At 36.1% G+C, this 16,779-nt stretch overlaps 1 protein-coding gene across 5 annotated transcripts in view; it reads right to left on the bottom strand.

Annotated features, from left to right (window-relative positions):
• LOC111583325 (spectrin beta chain, non-erythrocytic 4-like) overlaps positions 1-16,779 on the bottom strand; it is a 136,003-nt gene that overhangs the window by 100,315 nt on the left and 18,909 nt on the right. For all 5 annotated transcript variants that reach the window (XM_055012470.1, XM_055012471.1, XM_055012472.1 and 2 more), the window contains exons 2-9: positions 12,901-13,058; positions 11,163-11,314; positions 10,030-10,203; positions 4,740-4,831; positions 4,556-4,636; positions 4,237-4,352; positions 3,205-3,317; positions 2,929-3,116 (exon numbers count right to left, since the gene is read on the bottom strand). In XM_055012470.1, coding sequence (XP_054868445.1) covers positions 2,929-3,116; positions 3,205-3,317; positions 4,237-4,352; positions 4,556-4,636; positions 4,740-4,831; positions 10,030-10,203; positions 11,163-11,314; positions 12,901-13,045 — 1,061 coding nt within the window. In that variant the 5' untranslated portion in view covers positions 13,046-13,058. The remainder of the gene's footprint in view (positions 1-2,928; positions 3,117-3,204; positions 3,318-4,236; positions 4,353-4,555; positions 4,637-4,739; positions 4,832-10,029; positions 10,204-11,162; positions 11,315-12,900; positions 13,059-16,779) is intronic.

Below are 16,779 nucleotides of genomic sequence, written 5' to 3'. Positions count from 1 at the left end.
ATAGCTATTAATCACCCACCAAGAGCCCACGGTACCCTCACCTGAACTTCCGATCAATATGGTGACATTTTGTGAGGAACATCTTTTATCTGCACCGATCAGCCACAACAATAAAACCGGTGACAGGTCAAGTGAGCAGCATTGATTTTCCTGTTATAATGCAACGTTCAGCTGGGAGACCCGGGGTTACAGGATTCATGTGCAGGTTCAAGCAGGAACATGACACTCTGCAAAAACTGCTCAGAAAAGGCTGGAGTTTTTTCATATATGGGTACTTTTTCTGAAAACTAAAAAGCTTTATAAATACAACACACAGACATGACTGTTGAAGGCCTTGAAAAATGACGAGATCTGGCGAGTCAAACATCTACACACAGCACCTTGAAATGTCAGATTTGGTGATGTAAAATGCGGTGTTAATGTATTTGACTGATGTCAATCTAATTTTGGCCTAGTTTGCCTAATAACATCTCTCTTTTCCATCTCTCTGTGGTGGTTTTCTGTCTTTTCGTGCGGTTTATTCTTGTTTTGTTCCAGTTCAGTGTCTCTTTGCGGCAATTCAGTCTCTTCTTGGTAGTATAGCATCTTTTTGAGTTGTTTTGCATCTTGTTGTGGTGGTTAAGTGGTGGTTTTGTGTCTCTCTGCATTGGTTTTGTGTCTCTTTGATGGCTTGCCATATTTTGTAGTTGATTTCGTGTCTCTTCAGAGCAGTTTTGCATCTTTTCGTGTAGGGTTAGCGCCATTTTGCAACAGTTTAGCATCGCTTTGCAGCAATTCAGCCTCTTCTTGGTTGTGTAGCATCTTTGTTTTACATCTTGTTGTGGTGGTTAAGTGGTGGTTTTCAGTCTCTTTGTGGTGGTTTTGTGTCTCTTTGCATTGGTTTTGCGTCTCTTTGAGGGCTCACCATTTTTTTGCCCAACAATTATGGCAAAATCTGTATATTTTGTTTGGAATTTGGAGGTGTTGACTCATCTTCCAAGCTCCCCAGATCTCAATCTGATCAAACATCTGTGAGATGTGCAGGAACAAACCTGTAGATGAAGGACCTACCCAATATTAGGTGGTTTTAATACTTAAAATGCACTGACATTTTTTCACGACATAAATTTCAGCTTTGTCTTTGGACATTAGGAACTAAAACTGCACAGATGAGCAAACCTTCTGGAAATTATGAAAAGCTGCGAAGTGTTTTGGAGACAACAGCACAATGCTACTAGCAACACATCTGTAGAAGTCATAGATCAACTGCTGGCTGCTCGTACTGGACACAAACACTTGACTCACCCAGAGGAAATCGACTAGACTTTAATGCAGAGTGTAAAGAGACCCATTGTATCGTAGTCTATGTGTGCGTTTGTGTGTCTGTGGTTATGATCGTAGCTTCCAGCGCCTGTGGGATCATGAATGTAGCACTGGGCTGTTTGTAACTCTGATCCTGATGATACTGGACAAAAAGCTCAGGGCTCAGAGACTCCGTGTTCGAGTGTGTTTTATGAACGTGCCCACAGAAAGACGCGTTCCACTTCTACAGCTTCTTGTTTCTCTTAATAAATAACTTGCAGAACTGCACAGGAAGTTAATTCCAGCTGAACATAAAGCAGAGAGTGAATCAGTTATGCAGTTAAATAGATACTTGTGCAGTAAACACACAAACAAATGACGCTATCTGTTCAGAATTGCTGGAAAAAAACATTGCTGATTGACAATTACTGTAACTACGGCTGCTTACAGTATGTTCAAATGAATGCCTGCAAATTTAGAACAGCATGTGTGTTTAATGCGTGATAAATATATCAACTATATCTATGTGTATTGTGACATAACTACGAAAGATTACATCTCATACTTGAAATTCTAGCCTCTAAGTGTGAAAGTCAAATACGAATGTTGAGTAAAGGTAGATGTTACTCAGCTAAACACGTATTAAAAGACTAAAACATAAAACTTGAATGATATAATCTCACCTTTTAATGCAAAAGGCCAGGTTATGTTACTTGTATTGATATTCCTGATGTTCTAAAAACAAACGTTTTCCCTATGTATTAACCCAATGAACCCCAAAAACTTCTGGTAGGTTTAAGAGGAAAGTTGTGTTTACAAAGCTGCCAAAATTACACTATTTATCAGAGCCAAAAACTATAAAAGCCTTAAGATTGTCAACGTTTCAACTCCTCTTGAATTAATCGTCTGTGATGTGCTGGGAAACTGAAGCAAATCTGAGCTTAAAATCAGAATACTTAATCAAAATAAATTTATTCTACATGTCTTTCTAAAACAAAAATACTTTAAAAAATGTGTTTGCTATAACCCAATTCCATGAAAAACAAAACATTCTGTGCTCCTTAGTGCAATTGGAAAGCGATTAGTGACTCGGCTGCGACCAACAGTTAAATTACAAAAAATCTGAGACTTTTCTGCTTTTTACACAGACAGAAAGTATGAAAGCTATTAAAAATCTAAGTCCTAAAACATCTATAGTGTGTAGAGACACAATTTTTGCAGTAAATTTGAGAAATTTTCTTTGCAAACGTACATCATTTCTATATATTTTTTTTATGATTCGTGGCATTATAAATCTGTCATTCTACACAAAATACATTTCTTGGTTTTCTCTGCTTCCATTCACGGCTGTACTGTTTACCACTGAAGTGCAGGACTTCAGATTGCAGGGAAAAATGAGCCTACAGTGAGTTAAAATGTGACAGAAACACAGAGAAACTGCTTGGAATTCAAAAGGGGAACACACTGGTTAGTTATTCAATGAACTGTTGAATTATTTAGTCTATAAAACTGAGAAAAGCAGCTAATTCTGATATTTTACAAGCTGCAATTGGAGCTTCTTGGTCAGAATAGAACACATCAGCAAACAAACAGCGTGTACCTAGACTACGTTTATGTGTACGCTACATAACAAATGACAGCTCGTACTTGATGGGCTTTTCTATAGTGCAGTAGGTGGTGAAGGCCTGCAGCTGCTGCTGGACTCCAGTCAGAGAGTTTGCAAACTTCTGGTTGCTGATGACGGCGATGGTCTTCTCTATCCAGTCCAGCAGGTCTGAGGCCAAAGCTTCATAGCGGTTTATGATCTTCTCCGCCTCGATGCAGTTGTCCAGCACCTGGTGGACACAGAAACAGAGGAAGAGGTATGAAGTTAAGAAAAAGAAGAAATGCATCAGTGAATTTAGTGTTTCCTGTTTATGTTACCTTGCCAACTCTCTTCCCCTCCACAATAAGAGCCTTCATCTTGGAGAAGTAGTGGTAGTAGGAGACCACGTAGGTAATGATGGACTTCTCATCTGGGTTCTCTGTGTTCACATCTGTCAGACGGAGAGCGAAGACGTCAACATCTGCTTGACTTCAGGCGGAGTCACACAATATAAGATTTTATAACACTATTACGTTTATAGAGTTTCAAGTGGTTGACTTCACCTCCATTTTAATTCTAATAATAATAATTTTAAAAATATGACTCAAATATTGCTGATTTTATTTACTTTCTCAGACTATGGTTTCATGTCAGTGTAATGGCCTTTTATTGGGTAATTTTATTTAGTTTATTTGGTAGAAAAATATGGTTAAGTTTCTCCAAATTAGCTTCACAGTTTCTTTCGGCAATGCTGGTTTTGTTTGTTGCATTTTCTTGTGCTCTGCATCAGAATATTGATCTTACATTTCAAAAAGTCTCATACAGCGAACAAAAAAGAATGCAAAAAATAATTGCTTTCTTAACAAAAAATTGAACTGCATTTTTTAACAACTTTTTTTTTGTTTTTTGTTTACAGATTTTTCCCTGTTGTATTAAATTAGAAATAATAAATAGTGAAAGGTTATTTTTTTAAGTATTCATTTACAAGTTAACCCTCAACAAAACTGGCCAAAACTGTAAAAGCATATCAAACTATACTCCCGTTCAAAAGTCTGGGGTCACCCAGACGATTTCATGTTTTCCACACTTTCTCACATTTTTATTCATGTGCTAACATAACTGCACAAGGGTTTTTTAATCGTCAATTATCTAATAATCATCATCTGTTATTTCAAAGAAAAAATGTATGTTGCAGTTAATTAAAAAATGGTGAATAATTTATTATTAAACTGTTTTCTTGTTTTGCTAAATTGCAGATATGATCTAGTACAATCATTATTTATCTCAATGAGTGGAAAAGTAACGTCTCTGTCAGTATTATGGATGCTGATAAATGAGGTTTGAGTGAATTTCACGCTAAACCGTCTCACCCTCTGGGTCCAGGAGTTTGGTGAGGCCCAGGTGCTGCTCGGCGATGTTAAAGGCTTGCTGGAGGTTGTGGGTTGCATTGGATCGAGTCAGTTTGTGGAACTCGATCAGGTCGGGTCTGCAGAGAACAAGATGATAAAACAGAATCAGTCATGTGTGCATGGCTGGAATACTAAAAATGCATGTGAGATAAGGCAATAAAATGGAAAACACTGCATTTTCTGGTTGGAAAGAGGTGCAAACTTGCTGAGATCGTGATGAAAAACTTGCTAAATGAACATTTTAAACATGTTAGCATGCTGCTGAGGTGTGTTCTCCTACCGGTGTCTGTGGATGAGGGCGTTGAAGGCGAGGCCGTCTCTCCAGCAGGTGGTGAAGTTCTGGATGTTGACCTCAGGATACCTGCAGCACAGAGGAACGTTGTGCAACTTCAAATTCACACCAAGAACCAAACACCCGGGCTGAAATCATCATGAAATTGTATTTTTATCATTTGGTTGCTCACCCTGCAGTCTTCATCTGGCACCAGAGCAGCAGAGCATCCTTGGCTGAACGAGTTTCTCGGTTGTCCTCCGTCTCTATTTTGATCACCTGGATCTGAACGGAACACAGAAAAGCAACAGTTTAGTGTTTTTTGGAGATATTATATGGCACACACTTCACACTTTCTGTCTCTGAGACCAGATACAGACTTAATTTGCTTATTTTTTAGGCACCTGATGTTAATTTTGATGCTAAATATTGAAGATAGCTTCGATTGCAATGAACCTAAAGCTGGAAATCTGGAAAATGCAATTAAATAAACATGAAATAAAACTGAATTTGCAACTACAGCCTTGCTTCCTGCAGTATGATCTTCCCAGAAACAACCAGAGCAAAGGTCAGATTTCCCAAACAGAAAACCCCTCAAACAACAAGCAAGAAAAAAACTAACTAAAGCACAAAGCGACAGGAGCAATATGAGGGTCGGAGTGTGAAAACAGAAATCGCTTCGAGCCTCCCGAGAACAACTGATGATAGGTGACAGTGACAGCCGTTGGACCAATCACGTCACAGTGACATGATGCGAGGTAATTGGGGATGTGACACCCTGGAATCAGCTGCTGCCGCCTTGTCGGGTTCAACACAAACACACAAAAAGACTCTCAAACACAGTGTGTGGAAAGATGTGCACAAAGAGACGGACGACATATGTGCACTGAGAACACAAATAAAACAGATGAGGGTAACAGGAAGTGATGTGGACTCCAGATACAACCAGAGTATAAATGAAGCTACTGTGTGTTTGGTTCTGTAAGTACATCATGTTTACCTCCTCCTTTACTCCCCGACTCTCTCTCTTTCTGAGTCTGTATTTCTGCCTCTCTCTCTCTCTTTCTGAGTCTGTATTTCTGCCTCTCTCGGCCGGTTTGCAGCGACTGCAGTGGTTCACTTCTAGCTGCTGACTGGGCAAACTCTCAGTTTCACCACCGAGGAAGAAGGAAAAACAAGGCGGAGACGAGACGATTGAGAGCAGAAACCTCGACTGGCCTGCGATAATTCTACATCATTTAAATGTTTGGTTAAACTACAGGATTAATGTAAGATTTCAGGCTTGGAATCAAGCCTCAGACTCTCTTTGGTGTCACAGTTATTGCTAAAAAATGATTGTGTAGCAGCAGAAACAATGAAAAATCACTGTAAACTGATGATTTATATTAGATTGACAGAAAAGGAAATCCCCCCATTTGAACATATATGTATTAGTGGTGGAACGCGATTAAAAAATTGAATCTAATTAATTACAGGCGTTGTAATTAATTAATGGCAATTAATCAGTTTTGTCAAATAGCAATATTTGACAGAATAAGTGAAGTTTTTCCATTCAAATAAAATTGTGGTTGACAGTTGAATCAATGAATAGACATATACGTGTTTATAATTTAAAATTTATGTAAAAAAAGTAAAATGGGACATATAGAAAAAAGTGATTTTGATGACTTAAAGCCTGAATTTAGTTGTTTTTTCCACTGTATGGCACATAAAATCAGCATAAGTAGTTCAAGGAGCTTCAGAAAGTTGAAAATCCACAGATTCATTCTGTTTTCATCTTTTCTGGGTCTGATAAATGCTGTCATTTTGATGGTTCTTTTTATAGGAATATCAATTTTTATTTATGTAATTTTTTATAAACAAAAAGTTTATAATTAAGTTATTAAAAGAGATATTTTTGTTGTTTAGGTTATTCCTCCTCCAAGGAGGCAGAGCCTGGACGGAGTAAAAACTTAAACCACAAAAATGTTTCATTTCTATTTATCTGCATTTTTCATCTGTCTGCTACATTCACAGATTACTGCAAATCTAAGTGCAATTATAGCGATTTTATTCAACATTTTAAGACTTTCTGTAAACTCAAGCACTGCCTAGAAAAGTGGTCTATTATGGGATGGCTACACCGTTAGCATGACTCGTAGCTAACGTTAGCTCTGGTGCTAACAGCAACATGTTTTACATTGAGGTGATACCGTCGGCTTGAAGTGCTGCAGTGATCAGAAAACTCTTTGTTGTACAATTTGCACACAACCAGGCTTTTATCCAAGCTGCCATCAGGAAGATTTTTAAAAGAAAACTTTCTGTCCAACAAGCTCAATCTCGTCTTCCTTCACTGTCCACCAGTGCCTGACTTCACTCAGTGCTTCCTGTGCTTCTTCTTCATGGGTACAAACAGACTTTAGGTTCATTACCGCCACCTACTGGGCTGGAGTGTTCATCAGCGTTACCGGTGTGCCAGAAATGAGGGAACTGAGGAGGGTGCAATTAATTACGTTATTATTTTTAACACGTTACTTTCCGCTGTGTTTCATTAATCGAAATTAACCTGTCAACGTCCCAGCCCTATTTTTTCTATATATATATATATATATATATATATATATATATATATATATATATATATATATATATATATATATATATATATATATATATATACGGTCAAACGTTGTAAAAGGACAAATATTGATTTTTGACGTAGACGTTATTTATAGTTTACATGTTGTATATATAAATAACAATTTTTCTTAATCTTACGATTTGTCGTTTAACGGGAACAAACCTTCAATAACAATATTTTAAAAAATTAAAAATTTAAAACTATTAAAAAAACATTTCAACAGCAAATTCACGTAAATACATCAAAAAGAAAACAAACTGTCAAACATTGTTATTGTAAAATAAAATTTGTATATTTTTGTTGTAATTTGTCTATTTACTATCTCTCATTTAACACAAAAGGGAAACATCTGTTTTAAAACAGTTTCAAAGATGATTAAATGCAACTCTGATTTGAGAAAGTTAAAAAAGTCTGCGGAAGGTGTGATTTTATGCTTAAAAAACGGTAAATGTGACGATAAATAAGGCCCGAAATTTCAACAAACAGCGCCTCCATTCATTCCATTATTTACTCTGAAACGTTCACACGCAGTAAATTCCTCCTCTCTGTCTCACTGCAGAGCCTCACACACACTACAGGTTAATAATTCTGTTAGCAGAGCTGTTAAATGTGTTTCGTGGGAGGCAGCATGGCGATCCAGTGTCCCAGGAGGAAGAACGTCGGAGGCTCTGAATATCGCTGGATCAGCTTCCTGAGCCGAGCTGCAGCAGTGGAGCGGAATGAGGAGAAGCCGTGGGCTCCCGCTGTACTTACATGGAGGGAAGTGATGCTGTATCGCTGCTGCCGTGCACGAGGAAGCGTGCACGTGTGTGGTGTGTGTGCACGTGAGCGTTGGACTGTAGGTGAGTGGGTGCTGTGAGTCCTTGCAGAGGAGCAGACCAGGAGGCGACACTGCCTTCAGGCCGCCAACGCTGCCTTCAGGCCACCGAGTGACATTCAGGCTCCATCCGACCAATTCGGCCGTCGCTGCCGTCGCTCGCTGATGACGTTGCAGCTGTGACAGCTTCTCCCCGAACTCAACCGCCGGCAGCTCGGCCGAAACGCTGCTGATTACAGCAACCTTCAGGGAGGCGACTCGCGCCAACGCCTCAGCGGACAAGATCAGATTCAAGCCTCCGATTCCCCGCAGGACGACATCAGACACCAAGAAGTGACGACAGAAATCCTGAAATCTGCAACTCTACAGTTTCATTTATCCAAAGAGACGTACATCTGAGAGTAGGTACAACACAAGCCAGGATCTAGTCAGGAGAAAATAACCTGGATAAGAACCATAAAACAAGTTCAAGTGTGATAATAGGACCTTGGTGCCTACAGAAAGTACTTTTTCAAATCTATTCAAGTGCAAAGGTGCTCAGTGAAGTGCTCTTTAAAGATCTTGAGTCTTTTCTTAAAGACTGAGAGGAACAGAGTTTGGTAGCTGGTTCCACCACTGGGGAACCACAGTGGAGAAGAGTCTAGCGGTCCTGTTGTGGTGGTTGGATCTTTTGTGAGTGTCGACCTGAATGAGAGAGTTCTTCTCCTTTGTGGTTCATCAGTGCTGGAACAAATTACCAAAGTCTGTCCCTTCCAGTCTTCAATAAAAGACCAAAGACCCAATGTGTTAGGACCTTGGTGCCTACAGGAAGTACAGGAAGTAATAGGGAGGTCATTTATTTAGTTTTTCACTTTTTGCAGTCTGTCAAGTATAAAGGGGTTCAGTAAAGACCTCTTTGACGATCTTTAGTCTTTTTTTTTAAATTTTTGCTTTTGCAGTCTGTTAAGTGTAAAAACGTTCGCTGAAGAACTCTTCAAAGGTCTTTAGTCTTTCCTTAAAGACTGAGAGGGATTTTGCAGATCGACCAGAGTTTGTTAACTCGTTCCACCACTGGGGAACCACAAAGGAGAAGAGTCTAGCTATCGACCGGTCCTGTTGTGGTGGATGGATCAGGCGCCTTTTGTTGGCCGAGTGTAGACCTGAATGAGAGAGTTCTTCTCCTCTGTGGTTCCTCAGTGGTGGAACCAGTTACCAAAGTCTGTTTGATCTGCAGAATCCCTCTCAGTCAAAGACCAAAGACCCAGTGTGATAATAGGACCATGGTGCCTACAGGAAGTGTGCATCTCTTCTTTTTTTTGCTTTTTGCAGGCTTTCGAGTGCAAAGGTGTTCAGTGAGGAGCTCTTTAAAGGTCTTCAGTCTATCTAGACTCTTCTCCGGAACCAAAGAGGAGAAGAGTTTAGCTATCAATCGGCACTAATTTGGTGGTTGAATCAGGCACCTTTTGTGGGTCGAGTGTAGACCTGAATTAGACAGTCCTTTCCCTCTGTGGTTCCCTGGTGCTGGAACCAGTTACTTTCCCTCAGCCTTTAAGAAAAGACTAAAAACCCAGTGTGATAATAGGAATTGATAGTTAGACTCTCCTCCTCTGTGGGTTCTCTGTGGTGGAATGAGTCCCTCCCAGTCTTTAAGAAAAGACTAAAGACCTTTAAAGAGCTCTTCACTGAACACTTTTACACTTGAAAGACTTCAAAATACTCCAATTACCTCCTGCACTTCCTGTAGACATCACGGTCCTATTATCACACCTGAACTTGTTTTATGGCTCTTATCCAGGTTGTTTTCTCCTGACTAGATCCTCACTTGTGTTGTATCTCCTCTCAGATGTACATCGTTTTGGATCAATGCTAAATGAAACTGTAGAAACCGTAGAAGAGTTTTCTATCAACCTTAGGCCCTGTTGTTGTGGTTCTATCTTGTTGTTGTGGTTCTATCTTGTTGTGATTCTATGAGGCGCCTTTTGGGATTCATTTGGGTTTTCATCGCTGCTAAGCTTTAAAACACTCTCATCTCATATTTTTCTCAGCAGCACGCCGTTTGTTTTTTACCTGGAAGCGAAGGATGATGGTCCAGATGAGGCCCAGCGTGAGTCGGTGGTTTCCGTCCACGATGTCATGAGAACCCACGTTCTCCAGGTGAACTCGCTGCTCTTTGAGGAACTGCAGGGCTTTATCCACGTTCTCCAGGCAGTGGATCCGCATACGGCCCCGTGTAGGCCTCGGCTGGGGGAAGAACCACACATTCATTACAATTACATGATGCCTTTTTGGTCATTTTTATGTTTAGAGACAGATCTTCTCTCATATTCATGCTTCTCAGGGGATATCCAGTTCTAACACCTGAGTTCCTTAACAAATGGTTTCATTTTACTGCTAATTTTTTACGCCTGCTGCCAACTTTAGTGACAGAAAATGAGGAAAAGATTGCAAAATGATTCTGATCTGGGAAAAAAACAAGCTTTATGCAGCCCTTTCAATGCTTCCCATCCAGTGACAGCTCATTTAAAGGAAACATTAATACGACAGTATAATTTCTATTTATATTATAATGTGTGTGTGTTAATAATCATACTGTTGCTGATTTACAGTACAAATAGTGTATTTGATTTAAATTATTACTTTGTTGTGTTTTACTTTTACTCACTGCATTGTGTTATGCGATTTGATGTTTTTTCTGAGCAATATCTGACACATCAATGTCCTTTAATTAATAAAATTTAATAATTATTCAAAATTTTTTGAAAAATAATTATTTTATCTTAACATGGAAATTAAAGCTTTTTTGTAAACAGAAAAAAAATAGTTTACAAGTTAGAATTACAAACAGTAAAAAAACAACAAAAAAAATTTTTTTCCAACTACAAATCTATGTAAATACAGTAAAAAAAGAAAATACATTTTGACAAAACATTGTTATTGTAAATTACTATTTGGAAAAATAGTAATTTTTTTCTTTCTGTATTCTTACAGTCAACATCTAACATGTAAATGAATGCTTTTGTTGTAATTTTACGATTTACTATATCTAATTTAAAAAAAAGGGAAAACAAACATACCAAAAAGCAGTAAATAGTTAATAAAATACACAGTTTAAAAGATGATTAAGATGAAACTCTGGTTTGAGAACATCAGAAAGGTGGAAGCACGGTGTGATTTTATGATGTGTTTGAGCGTTTTCCCACCAGCAGCTCTCCACTGAGGACCTCCAGCAGTCTGGTGAGCATATATCCATCCCTCAGGTCGTTGTACAGGTCCGAGATGCGACAGGAAACTCTGGCCAGATGGGAGTTAACCCACTTAGTGAAAGTTTTCTTCTGCACCGCATCCCGTTCATCTAAATGAAAGAAAAAAATAAACTTATTGGAAAAAATACTTCTAAAAGGCCACTTTGATACACAGAGATGAGTTTTTAGGGGTAAAATCGACCACATAAAGGGGCATGACAGCTTGAATAATATTGAAAATTATTATATATATATTATATATAAGTGTTATCCTATATAGTATTAACTAGAAATAAGCATTAAATCCTTTAATCAAATCAAGTTACACTGTAAAAAAATTGTTTACATTGACAAAAGAAATACAGTGAAACACTGAAAAATTCACTAAATGTGAAACTGTGAAAATAACAGCTAATATCTGTAAAATAATTTTATTTTTAGTTGATGTAAATAAAGTAAAACTGAGCAATTTTAAGATCACACAAAGTAAAAGAACAAATTACTCTCTGTAAAAATAAACATTTTTGATGTGGACATTGTTTACAGTTTTTTACTTTCTTTTTTTACAATTAATATATAAATCAATAATTTTTATTCTGTGATTTTACTGAATATTATCTGTAAGTTAACAAAACAGGTAAAGTCTGTAAAACAACAGTAAAAAAGTACAATAATAATAATATTTCTTTTAAATAATAGCAAATATATGACAAACAATAAAATGTTAAGCTTATTTAAACACAATAAAAAGGTGTAATTTTCTGTTCAAACATTGTAAAAGAGCAGATTGTTATTTGCAAAACTACTAATTTTGAATGTGTACGTTTACAGTTTTGACCATTTTTTTCACTTTTTAAAATGTTTTTACAATTAAAATACAAATTCATAATTTTTACTCTGTGATTTTACTGAAAATTATCTGCAACTTAACAAGTCTGTAAAATAACAGTCAATATAATAATATATAAAAATTATTTATGAAACATAATTTTATTAAAAGTAATATAATGATAATTTTATTGTATAATTAAATATGATAATAATTTGTCTTCTAAATAACAGCAAATACATGTTGAATAAAAAAAAAGTTCAGTTTTATTTAAATACAGTTAAAAAAAAAGGTTAATTTTCTGTTCAAAACTTGTAAATGCATAAATTATTATTTGTAAAAATGCAGATTATTTACAGTTGTTTTTACTGCTATGTTTGTTTTAGTTTAGTTTTTTTTGTAAAGTTAACGTAAATAAATACGTTGCTTTTTCTGCTGTGTTGCTATTTATTCTGTATCTGTAATTTAACACAGCTTGAAAAAGAAATTGCAAAAGTAACCATAAACTGCTGAAAAATTAAACCTGAACATGTTGAATTTTGACAGTGTGAGATGTGAAATATAAGATGTGTATTCTGTTGTTTTTTTTTTTTTGAGGAGCAGGATTTTTTTAATTAACACTTTGCCACTAAAAGCATAAAATGAGTGATACTAGATGTGTGGGATGAAAAAACCGTGAGCCACCACCTTAAAATACTGATCTTTTGTGATTCCTGCCATCATTTCTAAACCTCAAGCTGTGAATAAATCATGACCAAAGTTTCAAACTATGAAGAATCTTAATCTTAAAACAGACACCATGTCCTGAATGTACTAATACAGCAGATGCAGATGTGTTTGGGTGCATCGATCGTTGTGACCTCTGACCTGCCAGGGCCTTAATCCTGGAACACTCGAACAGCTTGGAGCTCGTGCACTCCGTCTCCCAGAACCCAGAGCTGATTGGTCGGTTGTTGTTGTTGAGCTGGCGCTGGGCTTCGGCGTTGTCCAGGTCTGGGGAGGCATTAGCCATCGCGCCCGACGCCCTGCAGGACACACAGAAAGATGGAAAAATCAGCTGTTGGATCGTCTGGCTGCAAAATAAAGGACGGAGTAAAGTCTGTGCTGCGCTTAAAGACGTATTTAAACATACACAGGACAGAAAGACTACTTCTTATCCCCATCTTTTACTGCTTAACCCTTATTTATCCACAGCAGTTTAAACACTGAAGCAAATTCAGATTGAAACAGCCACAATTACAGAGCATTTTACAGCAGCAAACCTGAAATAAAATCTCTGTGATGAGAGCAAATAAAATATATATTCTCTCCTTTCAGTCACTTTAATAGCTGGAAACAGGATGATAAATTTGCTTTATAAAAAAATAGTCTCTTGAAAACAAGTTTTGTTAGATTAAAATAATCAAATATGTTGCAGAACATTTCCAAATATAAACAGAAACAGTATAAACGTTTTGCACATTTGGCCACGAAGATCTGATAATTCAAATTCTTGGAGGCTTTGGAAAAGTCTTCATTGATATTTTCAAGAAAAAAAATCTATTTTTAATGGCTTTTAGCTGCTGCAAATGGTCATAATATTTCATATTTATTTTACATTTTTTAATATATATATATATATATATATATATATATATATATATATATATATATATAAAAAAAAATATATTATTTTATTTGTTTAATATACATTTGTTTTGAATCTTAGAAATTTAACTTACAAGTTGGTTAGTTAATATTTTTTTCACATTTTTATTTAAATTTATAAATTGATTTTATTGTAGTTTTATCCTTACTCGATGTTGATGTTGCACATCATTTTGTTGCAGCTCATGTTTTTAATTATCCCATAAATAAATTAGATTTGATTATTTCATAATAAAAAATTGTTTCTTAGAATAAAATATATTTTGTGTACTTTTATATATTTATTTTTGTATATATTTATATAATATATTTTATTATTTATATACAGTATATTCTATAATTTTTAAAATATTTTTCAGAATTTCAGAAATTGATTTTGCAAGTTGCTTAGTTAATATTTTATCATATTTTTTATTTAAATTTACAAATTAATATCACAAGTTTTATCCTTATTTGATGTTTTGCACATTATTCTGTTGCAGCTTGTGTTTCTAATCATCCCATAAATAAACTCTATTTGATTATTTCATAATAAAAAATTGTTTCTTAGAATAAAATCATCAAATATGTTGCAGAACATTTTTTGATTATCAAACCTGATTATTTGGAGTGAAGGCCTTTACTATGTTAGTGAATTTGTATATTTAACATTAGCAAAGTAATGTTTTTGCATCGTTTGCAGGACATTTGATAGAAGAAGTGAGTCACGTGCACAGATTTACATTTATTCTAAAAATAAAGATGGTTGTGTGTTTTTAAAATCATTATCTTATTCATTAGGTGCATGATTGTTGAATATTAGTGCAAAATACAACACTGACAACTTAAAAAAGGCTGTTCTGACATGAAACCTCAACACAGTGGTCTGTTTTCTGATTAGGTTAGTTTTGAGTCTTCAACACGCACAAATAATTCGACTAAAAGCTAAAAAAACCCAATAAGTACCGGCTCCTTCCTGCTCATGAATGATGCAGCGCCTGTCTTCACCATCAGAGACTTTTACAATAGCAAAGCTTAAAATAAAATCTCTGTGATGAGAGTGAGAGAAAAAACATTCTCTCCTGCCTGACGGCTGGAAACAGGACAATAAAAATAACTTTTTAAAAAAATCACAGAGCGCAGGGTTAGAGGTGAGAAATATTCAAAGCAAATCAAGAGGCTTCTGCTCAGTTTTATGATAATCATCGTTTTCGAGCGTGATTTCAACCAAAAAAAGACTCCGGACATCCTGGTGTCAAGAAACGCTCACTTCAGACATAAAAACCAGCCGACTGGGTGGTAATTTAAACTCCAATCTGCTAGAAGAGCCTGCAGCTATCAGAAGAGCTTTCTCACTCTTGAGTAGATATTTTACAGTGTTCCTCAATTTAAAAAGCAAAAAACCCTCAAACAAAATGCTAAAAACCACGTCCAGGATGGTGTTTGGTCAGACGAGAGGCTCTAAATATGAAGCAAAGCTGCTGTTTCTGGTTGTTTTGTACCTTTTAGTCATATTTATTGTGTGTTTTTGTTGTTGTTGTTTTTTCTTTCCATTGGTTTTTCATGCATTTTTGTTGCCTTCTAGGTCAGTTATAGTCATTTTTTGTGTATTTTTAGGCATTTGGTGCCTCTTGTGGTTGTTCTCTTTGCAGCCATTTTGCATCTAGTCGTCCTTCAGTTGTTTTGTTTCTGTTTGCATTGAATGAGCTTCTATTTATGTTTATTTCGGATCCTTTGTGGATGATTTGTGTCAGTTTACATTGATTTTGTATTTATTTTTTTGATGTTTTGCACCTTTTAGTCATATTTATAGTGTGTCTTTGTAGCCCTTTTGTCTTTCCATTGGTTTTCCATGCATTTGTGTTCTTTTTTAAGTCTTGTTTAGGTATTTTTATTGATTTTGCGTCACTTGTGTTTGTTATTTTGCATCTCTTTGCAGCCATTTTGCATCTAGCCATCCTTTTGTGTGTCTAAAAGTTGTTTTATCGCTGTTTGTATTGAATTAGCAGCAATTTTTATATCTTTCTGGTCATTCTGTGCATGTTTGTGGTTGTTTTGTGTCAGTTTACATTGGTTTTGCACATTTTCGTCATATTTATTGTGTGGTTTTTTTAGGTGTTTTGTCTTTCCGTTGGGTTTCCATGTATTTGTGTTCCTTTTTAGGTCAGTTTTAGTAATTTTTTGTGTATTTGTGGTCATTTTACTTCCATTTTTGTTCATTTTGCGTCTCGTGTTTGTTGTTTTGTGTCTCTCTGCAGCCACTTTGTGTCTAGTCATCCTTTTGTGAGTCTAAAAGTTGTTTGATTTCAGCTTTCATTGAATTAGCATCAATCTGTGTCTGTTTCATGTTATTTTGTGCGTCTTTTTGGTTGCTTTGTCTCTGTTTACTTTGGTTTTATTGCTGCTTGCATTGAATCAGCTTCTATTTGTGCTTATTTTTAAAAATGTTGGGTAAATAAAATGAGCGCAATCTAAGGACAAGCAGCACAAATTAACTAATTAAAGCTGCAGCATCGATTTAAGCTACATACGTGCTAAAAAATACAAATAACCATGGGTGAAAATGACACTATAATGCCATTTTTTCTTCATGTCTCCCGCTATAAAACATGCGTCGTGTGTCCTGCTGAAGAGCAGCTGTGTCCACAGGACATTAACATGCCGTTTGGTGCTGATCTACAGAGCTGCTGACAATAGGAGGGAACACGTCTGTATGCATGGTCGACCCCAGAGGGAATCAAAGCACACGACGACGGGGTCCCAGAGGGACAAAACTCACATTTTAAAACGTGCAGCTTCTCACGTGCAGATTTCAGTCACAACACTGAGTCCAGATGGTGAAAATCTGGCAGAAAATGAACTGTAATGTTCAAAAACTGTGAAAATAACGGTACAAATCAGCAAAATAATCACATTTTGGATGATTTAAATGCAGAAAAACAGTGTAATTTTAAAGTTTACACATTGTAAAAAGGTGAATTAGTATTTTAACAATAAACAAGGAAAAATCTGTGAATTATCAGTTAAATTTTTTTTAATCAGTTCTTAATATATATAATTTTTTCTTTTACATAGCAGCAAAAATCTGTAAAATAATCACATTTTAAATGTTTTAAATGC

Source organism: Amphiprion ocellaris, chromosome 7 (assembly GCF_022539595.1).
Source record: "Amphiprion ocellaris isolate individual 3 ecotype Okinawa chromosome 7, ASM2253959v1, whole genome shotgun sequence".
In the NCBI taxonomy this organism is placed as follows: Eukaryota; Metazoa; Chordata; class Actinopteri; family Pomacentridae; genus Amphiprion; species Amphiprion ocellaris.
This window is presented reverse-complemented; position numbering and strand designations above follow the sequence as displayed.